A 10240-nucleotide genomic window follows, 5' to 3' on the forward strand; every position below is an offset into this window, starting at 1 on the left:
TAAAAGGTCCTGCCCCAAAATTGACATTCTCAACATTCCGGGCAAGGGCCTGTGTCGAATACGGCGTGTCTGCCCCAAACGGGCCCTTGGGCACCGTGTGAGTTTGGATATCGAATCTAAAAACGCCCCCCTACAAACTACTTTCCCTTGGTTGTGGAAATTGTGCCTTTCGGGTATGGCTGTTGTTAGACAACCTTCCCCTTGCCTCGGCGGGACAGAGTGACCACCGGCCAGCGTTCCGAGTCGATTCCCAGTGTCTGTGTGGGTTAGAGAGACCCCGGCAGCGTTTAGCAAGGTGTATGTTGTAACCCTCCTACCCCTGTCTGGGCCAGGTCACATTGACCCGAGCCCTGTTGTAAGCCCTGCGTTATGAGTTGTTCCCCTCTGTTCCGGGGGCCTGGGGTCAGAGAGACCCCGGCGGCGTTAGCAAGGTGTATGTTGTAAACCCTCCCCTCCTACCCCTGTCTGAGCCGGGTCGGAGTGACCCGGGGCCTGTGTTAGGAGTTGTTCCCCTCTGTCTGGGCCGGGTCGGAGTGACCCCGGCAGGGACCAGTTGTCCCCACCAACTCTGTGCACGACCTCGGTGCTATCACGCGGGTAGGCCAGCCGAGCGTCCCGGATGGGACCGAAGGGGCCAAGGGGCCGAAGGGGCGAAGGGGCGAAGGGCCGAAGGGCCGAAGGAGCAGGCAGGGCCGACCACGCGCCTCGTCCATTCGCGTGCCTCGTCCCATTCACGTGGCCACCGTAAGCAGGGCGTAGAGAGGCTACTAATATTGTCAGGAAGAAGAAGAAGAAGAAGAAGAAGAGGACGACGACGAGGACGACGACGAGGAGGAATACGACCCCGCCGAGCGTGAGCCCTCCGCCTACGACAGTAAGCAGGGCGTAGAGAGCCTACTAATATTGTCAGGAAGAAGAAGAAGAGGAAGAAGAACAACAAGAACAACAACAACAACAACAACAACAAGAAGAACAAGATGAGGACGACGACGAGGACGACGACGAGGACGACGGCGACGAGGAATACGACCCCGCCGAGCGTGTTGCCTCCGCCTACGACGCCTCGCAGTCCCGGTTTCAGCGCGGCTCAGGTCCTGGAACAGATATCCTCCAGCGTCGACCAAGAAGACGAAGAAGACTACTGCGATTCCGAAGAGGAGGACGTTTCGGAAGATGAAGACGGTGAGGAATACAACCCCGAGCGCGACGCGGACGACTACGGAGACGACTCGGCCTCGCGGTCGAGCTCCTCTTCGGAGGAAGATCCGGAGGAAGAGCCGGAGGAAGAGCCGGAGGGAGACGCGGCCGCTGCCCGAGAGCGAGACAGAGAGCCAGACAGAGCCAGAGAGCCAGAGCGAGAAAGGGAGACGTTGCTGTCGAAAAACGGCAAAATCAAATGGTCCTCCGCGGCCTATCGCGGCCCGGACCGACCCCGCGCCATCCGCCAGCCCTGCCCCGCCGTGACGCCGGGCCCCACGGCCTACGCCGCGTCGCGAGCGCTCGACATCGAGTCCGCCTTCCGGCTGTTTGTCACACCGGCGATAGAAAGGATCATCGTGGACATGACCAATCTGCAGGGGGTGAGAAAATACGGCGACGGCTGGCGACCCATGGACTCCACCGACCTGCGCGCCTACGTAGGGCTGCTGATCCTAGCCGGCGTCTACAGGTCCCGAGGCGAGGCCGCGGCCAGCCTGTGGGACGCCGAGAGCGGCAGGACCGTGTTCCGCGCCACCATGCCGCTCAAGGCGTTTCACAAGTACTCGAGGCTGCTGCGATTCGACGACCGCCAGTCGAGACCCGCGAGACTCGCCACCGACAGACTGGCGGCCGTGAGAGAGGTGTGGGACCTGTGGGAGGAGCGGCTGCAGGCCCTCTACAACCCGGGGCCCGAAGTGACGGTGGACGAACAACTGGTCCCGTTCAGAGGTACCGTCTATGCATCTGTGTACGTACGCGTAGCGTAGAGAGCACGGGCAGTCTATGTATCTGTGTTTGTACGCGTGGCGTAGAGAGCACGGGCAGTCTATGTATCTGTGCATAGAGAGCGGTAGCAGTCAATGTATCTGCGTATGTACGCGTGGCGTAGAGAGCACGGGCAGTCTATGTATCTGTGCATAGAGAGCGGTAGCAGTCAATGTATCTGTGTATGTACGTGTAGTAGCACGGGCAGCGGTAGCAATCGGCAGTAGTAGCAATGGGCAGCAGTAGCAATGGGCAGTGGCACGGGCGGCGGCGTCGGCGGCTGCGTGTAACGTAAACGCAGTGCGCCCCGATGGTGAGCCTGTAACGATGACGCTGCTGCTAATCTCCTGCTAATCTCCTCTCCCTCTCCTCTCCCTCTCCTCTCCCTCCCCTCTCCCTCGCCTCAAGGACGCTGTCCTTTCCGACAGTACATTCCCAGCAAGCCGGCCAAATACGGCATCAAGTCGTGGGTGGCCTGCGACGCCAAGTCCAGCTACGCTTGGAAGATGCAAGTGTACACCGGCAAGGCGGCCGGCGGATGCCCCGAGAAGAACCAGGGCGCGCGCGTCGTCCTCGATCTGACCGAGGGACTGCCGACCGGTCACAACGTCACGTGTGACAATTTCTTCACCTCCTACGAACTCGGGCAGCGGCTCCTCGAGAGGAACCTCACCATGGTGGGCACGGTGCGAAAGAACAAGCCCGAGCTCCCTCCCGCGCTGCTCCAGTCCAAGGGCAGACAGGTCTCGTCCTCCAGGTTCGCCTTCACGCCCACCGCCACTCTAGTGTCCTACCTGGCAAAGAGAAATAAGAACGTGCTGCTTCTGAGCACGCGGCACGCGGAGCCTGACGTCAGCGATCGCCGAGACCGGAAGCCGGCCCTCATCCTAGACTACAACTGCAACAAGGGCGGCGTGGACAACCTAGACAAGGTGGTCGGGACCTACAGCTGCAGACGGATGACCGCCCGCTGGCCCCTGGTCATCTTCCACAACATCCTCGACGTGTCCTCCTACAACGCCTTTGTCATATGGCGAGAGATCAACCCCGACTGGATGCCCGGGAAGCGGAACAAGAGGAGGGTGTTCCTGGAGCAGCTCGGAAAGGCGCTCGTGAAGCCCTTGATCCAAAGAAGGCAGCGTCTCCCCCGCACCGAAGCCGCGTCCGCACTTGTCAAAGTCATACGGGGCGAGCGTGTATCCGCCGAGGATCGTCCGCAGGCCCGCGAGCGAGCCGCCGGCCCGGCCGCCGCCGCCGCCCCGGCCGCCCCGCTGGGGGCGAGTAAGAGGAAGAGGTGTCAGGTCTGCCCACCCAAGAAGGACGCCAAGACACACACAGCGTGCTGCAGGTGTAAGAAATACATCTGCAAAGGCTGTTCACACCCATACTGTCACACTTGTGCCCACTGGGCCTTTAGCCAAGACGGGACAGAGTGACCCCGGGGGGGACACTGTGTGCTAGGCATAATAGAAGGACAACGGGAGGGTTATAGTATGAAGTCGGTTTTCAAATCGGGGCTACCAATCTGTAACTAGAGCTATTTTCGTAACCCATTGCATGTCTTTTAGGTTTTTGTAAAACATGTCAGAAGTTAGAAGATTCATTTATTTCCAAACAACTATCATTTTGACCACTAAACCAAAGAGTTTGACAAAAAATATTTTCGATTAAAACCTTCCTCTTCTTCTCTGCTTGTCAAATGCGGAGAAGGTTTATTCAGTATGGAACTTACGTTGGAGCAGTTTCTCTAAATGCACTACCACATGTTTTTCAAACTTTCCCAAAATTTAACTGCCGTTTTGACCCCTTTCGCAACATTTTATAGAAAAAAAATTCTGCTATATAAAATCTTCCCCTTTTTGTCTGCTTTCAAGTATGAAGTCGGATTTCAAATCGGGGCTACCAATTTGTAACTAGAGCTATTTTCGTAACCCATTGCATGTCTTTTAGGTTTTTGTAAAACATGTCAGAAGTTAGAAGATTCATTTATTTCCAAACAACTATCATTTTGACCACTAAACCAAAGAGTTTGACAAAAAATATTTTGGATTAAAACCTTCCCCTACTTCTCTGCTTTTCAAATGCGGAGAACGTTTATTCAGTATTGAACTTACGTTAGAGCAGTTTCTCTAAATGCACTGCCACATGTTTTTCAAACTTTCCCAAAATTTAACTGCCGTTTTGACCCCTTTCGCAACATTTTATAGAAAAAAAATTCTGCTATATAAAATCTTCCCCTTCTTGTCTGCTTTTCAAGTACGAAGTCGGATTTCAAATCGGGGCTACCAATATGTAACTAGAGCTATTTTCGTAACCCATTGCATGTCTTTTTGATTTTTGTAAAACATTTCAGAAGTTAGAAGATTCATTTATTTCCAAACAACTATCATTTGACCACTAAACCAAAGAGTTTGACAAAAAATATTTTGGATTAAAACCTTCCTCTACTTCTCTGCTTGTCAAATGCGGAGAAGGTTTATTCAGTATGGAACTTACGTTAGATCAGTTTCTCTAAATGCACTACCACATGTTTTTCAAACTTTCCCAAAATTTAACTGCCGTTTTGACCCCTTTCGCAACATTTTATAGAAAAAAAATTCTGCTATATAAAATCTTCCCCTTCTTGTCTGCTTTCAAGTATGAAGTCGGATTTCAAATCGGGGCTACCAATTTGTAACTAGAGCTATTTTCGTAACCCATTGCATGTCTTTTAGGTTTTTGTAAAACATGTCAGAAGTTAGAAGATTCATTTATTTCCAAACAACTATCATTTTGACCACTAAACCAAAGAGTTTGACAAAAAATATTTTGGATTAAAACCTTCCTCTACTTCTCTGCTTGTCAAATGCGGAGAACGTTTATTCAGTATGTAACTTACGTTAGAGCAGTTTCTCAAAATGCACTACCACATGTTTTTCAAACTTTCCCAAACTAACTGCCGTTTTGACCCCTTTCGCAACATTTTATATAAAAAATGTCTGCTATATTAAATCTTCCCCTTCTTGTCTGCTTTCAAGTATGAAGTCGGATTTCAAATCGGGGCTACCAATTTGTAACTAGAGCTATTTTCGTAACCCATTGCATGTCTTTTAGGTTTTTGTAAAACATGTCAGAAGTTAGAAGATTCATTTATTTCCAAACAACTATCATTTTGACCACTAAACCAAAGAGTTTGACAAAAAATATTTTGGATTAAAACCTTCCCCTACTTCTCTGCTTTTCAAATGCGGAGAACGTTTATTCAGTATTGAACTTACGTTAGAGCAGTTTCTCTAAATGCACTGCCACATGTTTTTCAAACTTTCCCAAAATTTAACTGCCGTTTTGACCCCTTTCGCAACATTTTATAGAAAAAAAATTCTGCTATATAAAATCTTCCCCTTCTTGTCTGCTTTTCAAGTACGAAGTCGGATTTCAAATCGGGGCTACCAATATGTAACTAGAGCTATTTTCGTAACCCATTGCATGTCTTTTTGATTTTTGTAAAACATTTCAGAAGTTAGAAGATTCATTTATTTCCAAACAACTATCATTTGACCACTAAACCAAAGAGTTTGACAAAAAATATTTTGGATTAAAACCTTCCTCTACTTCTCTGCTTGTCAAATGCGGAGAAGGTTTATTCAGTATTGAACTTGCGTTAGAGCAGTTTCTCTAAATGCACTACCACATGTTTTTCAAACTTTGCCAAAATTTAACTGCCGTTTTGACCCCTTTCGCAACATTTTACAGAAAAAAAATTCTGCTATATAAAATCTTCCCCTTCTTGTCTGCTTTTCAAGTATGAAGTCGGATTTCAAATCGGGGCTACCAATATGTAACTAGAGCTATTTTCGTAAACCATTGCATGTCTTTTAGGTTTTTGTAAAACATGTCAGAAGTTAGAAGATTCATTTATTTCTAAACAACTATCATTTTGACCACTAAACCAAAGAGTTTGACAAAAAATATTTTGGATTAAAACCTTCCCCTACTTCTCTGCTTGTCAAATGCGGAGAACGTTTATTCAGTATTGAACTTACGTTAGAGCAGTTTCTCTAAATGCACTACCACATGTTTTTCAAACTTTCACAAACTTTAACTGCCGTTTTGACCCCTTTCGCAACATTTTACAAAAAAATAAATTCTGCTATATAAAATCTTCCCCTTCTTGTCTGCTTTTCAATTATGAAGTCGGATTTCAAATCGGGGCTACCAATATGTAACTAGAGCTATTTTCGTAAACCATTGCATGTCTTTTAGGTTTTTGTAAAACATGTCAGAAGTTAGAAGATTCATTTATTTCCAAACAACTATCATTTTGACCACTAAACCAAAGAGTTTGACAAAAAATATTTTGGATTAAAACCTTCCCCTACTTCTCTGCTTGTCAAATGCGGAGAACGTTTATTCAGTATTGAACTTGCGTTAGAGCAGTTTCTCTAAATGCACTACCACATGTTTTTCAAACTTTGCCAAAATTTAACTGCCGTTTTGACCCCTTTCGCAACATTTTACAGAAAAAAAATTCTGCTATATAAAATCTTCCCCTTCTTGTCTGCTTTTCAAGTATGAAGTCGGATTTCAAATCGGGGCTACCAATATGTAACTAGAGCTATTTTCGTAAACCATTGCATGTCTTTTAGGTTTTTGTAAAACATGTCAGAAGTTAGAAGATTCATTTATTTCCAAACAACTATCATTTTGACCACTAAACCAAAGAGTTTGACAAAAAATATTTTGGATTAAAACCTTCCCCTACTTCTCTGCTTGTCAAATGCGGAGAACGTTTATTCAATATTGAACTTACGTTAGAGCAGTTTCTCTAAATGCACTACCACATGTTTTTCAAACTTTCCCAAACTTTAACTGCCATTTTGACCCCTTTCGCAACATTTTATAGAAAAAAATGTCTGCTATATTAAATCTTCCCCTTCTTGTCTGCTTTCAAGGAGGAAGTCGGATTTCAAATCGGGGCTACCAATCTGTAACTAGAGCTATTTTCGTAACCCATTTCATGTTTTTTAGGTTTTTGTAAAACATTTCAGAAGTTAGAAGATTCATTTATTTCCAAACAACTATCATTTTGACCACTAAACCAAAGAGTTTGACAAAAAATATTTTGGATTAAAACCTTCCCCTACTTCTCTGCTTGTCAAATGCGGAGAACGTTTATTCAGTATTGAACTTACGTTAGAGCAGTTTCTCTAAATGCACTACCACATGTTTTTCAAACTTTCACAAACTTTAACTGCCGTTTTGACCCCTTTCGCAACATTTTACAAAAAAATAAATTCTGCTATATAAAATCTTCCCCTTCTTGTCTGCTTTTCAAGTATGAAGTCGGATTTCAAATCGGGGCTACCAATATGTAACTAGAGCTATTTTCGTAAACCATTGCATGTCTTTTAGGTTTTTGTAAAACATGTCAGAAGTTAGAAGATTCATTTATTTCCAAACAACTATCATTTTGACCACTAAACCAAAGAGTTTGACAAAAAAAATTTTGGATTAAAACCTTCCTCTACTTCTCTGCTTGTCAAATGCGGAGAACGTTTATTCAGTATGGAACTTACGTTAGAGCAGTTTCTCTAAATGCACTACCACATGTTTTTCAAACTTTCCCAAACTAACAGCCGTTTTGACCCCTTTCGCAACATTTTATAGAAAAAAATGTCTGCTATATTAAATCGTTTTCTTCTTGTCTGCTTTCAAGTATGAAGTCGGATTTCAAATCGGGGCTACCGATCTGTAAATAGAGCTATTTTCGTAACCCATTGCATGTCTTTTAGGTTTTTGTAAAACATGTCAGAATTTAGAAGATTCATTTATTTCCAAACAACTATCATTTTGACCACTAAACCAAAGAGTTTGACAAAAAATATTTTGGATTAAAACCTTCCTCTACTTCTCTGCTTGTCAAATGCGGAGAACGTTTATTCAGTATGGAACTTACGTTAGAGCAGTTTCTCTAAATGCACTACCACATGTTTTTCAAACTTTCCCAAACTAACTGCCGTTTTGACCCCTTTCGCAACATTTTATAGAAAAAAATGTCTGCTATATTAAATCCTCCCCTTCTTGTCTGCTTTCAAGTATGAAGTCGGATTTCAAATCGGGGCTGCCAATTTTTAACTAGAGCTATTTTCGTAACCCATTGCATGTCTTTTAGGTTTTTGTAAAACATGTCAGAAGTTAGAAGATTCATTTATTTCCAAACAACTATCATTTTGACCACTAAACCAAAGAGTTTGACAAAAAATATTTTGGATTAAAACCTTCCCCTACTTCTCTGCTTTTCAAATGCGGAGAACGTTTATTCAGTATTGAACTTACGTTAGAGCAGTTTCTCTAAATGCACTACCACATGTTTTTCAAACTTTCACAAACTTTAACTGCCGTTTTGACCCCTGTCGCAACATTTTACAAAAAAATAAATTCTGCTATATAAAATCTTCCCCTTCTTGTCTGCTTTTCAAGTATGAAGTCGGATTTCAAATCGGGGCTACCAATATGTAACTAGAGCTATTTTCGTAACCCATTGCATGTCTTTTAGGTTTTTGTAAAACATGTCAGAAGTTAGAAGATTCATTTATTTCCAAACAACTATCATTTTGACCACTAAACCAAAGAGTTTGACAAAAAATATTTTGGATTAAAACCTTCCTCTACTTCTCTGCTTGTCAAATGCGGAGAACGTTTATTCAGTATGGAACTTACGTTAGAGCAGTTTCTCTAAATGCACTACCACATGTTTTTCAAACTTTCCCAAACTAACTGCCGTTTTGACCCCTTTCGCAACATTTAATAGAAAAAAATGTCTGCTATATTAAATCTTCCCCTTCTTGTCTGATTTCAAGTATGAAGTCGGATTTCAAATCGGGGCTACCAATCTGTAACTAGAGCTATTTTCGTAACCCATTGCATGTCTTTTAGGTGTTTTGTAAAACATGTCAGAAGTTAGAAGATTCATTTATTTCCAAACAACTATCATTTTGACCACTAAACCAAAGAGTTTGACAAAAAATATTTTGGATTAAAACCTTCCCCTACTTCTCTGCTTGTCAAATGCGGAGAACGTTTATTCAGTATTGAACTTACGTTAGAGCAGTTTCTCTAAATGCACTACCACATGTTTTTCAAACTTTCCCAAACTTTAACTGCCATTTTGACCCCTTTCGCAACATTTTATAGAAAAAAATGTCTGCTATATTAAATCTTCCCCTTCTTGTCTGCTTTCAAGTATGAAGTCGGATTTCAAATCGGGGCTACCAATCTGTAACTAGAGCTATTTTCGTAACCCATTGCATGTCTTTTAGGTTTTTGTAAAACATTTCAGAAGTTAGAAGATTCATTTATTTCCAAACAACTATCATTTTGACCACTAAACCAAAGAGTTTGACAAAAAATATTTTGGATTAAAACCTTCCCCTACTTCTCTGCTTGTCAAATGCGGAGAACGTTTATTCAGTATTGAACTTACGTTAGAGCAGTTTCTCTAAATGCACTACCACATGTTTTTCAAACTTTGCCAAAATGTAACTGCCGTTTTGACCCCTTTCGCAACATTTTACAGAAAAAAAATTCTGCTATATAAAATCTTCCCCTTCTTGTCTGCTTTTCAAGTATGAAGTCGGAATTCAAATCGGGGCTACCGATCTGTAAATAGAGCTATTTTCGTAACCCATTGCATGTCTTTTAGGTTTTTGTAAAACATTTCAGAAGTTAGAAGATTCATTTATTTCCAAACAACTATCATTTTGACCACTAAACCAAAGAGTTTGACAAAAAATATTTTGGATTAAAACCTTCCCCTACTTCTCTGCTTGTCAAATGCGGAGAACGTTTATTCAGTATTGAACTTACGTTAGAGCAGTTTCTCTAAATGCACTACCACATGTTTTTCAAACTTTCCCAAACTAACTGCCGTTTTCACCCCTTTCGCAACATTTTATAGAAAAAAATGTCTGCTATATTAAATCCTCCCCTTCTTGTCTGCTTTCAAGTATGAAGTCGGATTTCAAATCGGGGCTGCCAATTTTTAACTAGAGCTATTTTCGTAACCCATTGCATGTCTTTTAGGTTTTTGTAAAACATGTCAGAAGTTAGAAGATTCATTTATTTCCAAACAACTATCATTTTGACCACTAAACCAAAGAGTTTGACAAAAAATATTTTGGATTAAAACCTTCCCCTACTTCTCTGCTTGTCAAATGCGGAGAACGTTTATTCAGTATTGAACTTACGTTAGAGCAGTTTCTCTAAATGCACTACCACATGTTTTTCAAACTTTCCC

The 10240-nt window shown here is 43.3% G+C and overlaps 1 protein-coding gene across 1 annotated transcript; it reads left to right on the forward strand.

The window, feature by feature from the left end:
- Nucleotides 1–997: 997 nt before the first annotated feature.
- LOC129850260 (piggyBac transposable element-derived protein 4-like) lies at nucleotides 998–3315 on the forward strand (the record flags this gene model as incomplete). The annotated part of the gene is made up of 2 exons (XM_055916747.1): nucleotides 998–1929; nucleotides 2374–3315. Coding segments are annotated over 2 exons (1874 nt in total), but the record flags the coding sequence as incomplete, so codon positions are not given.
- Between the last annotated feature and the right edge of the window lie 6925 nt (nucleotides 3316–10240).

This window comes from Salvelinus fontinalis, unplaced genomic scaffold (assembly GCF_029448725.1).
Source record: "Salvelinus fontinalis isolate EN_2023a unplaced genomic scaffold, ASM2944872v1 scaffold_1904, whole genome shotgun sequence".
Classification (NCBI taxonomy): Eukaryota; Metazoa; Chordata; class Actinopteri; order Salmoniformes; family Salmonidae; genus Salvelinus; species Salvelinus fontinalis.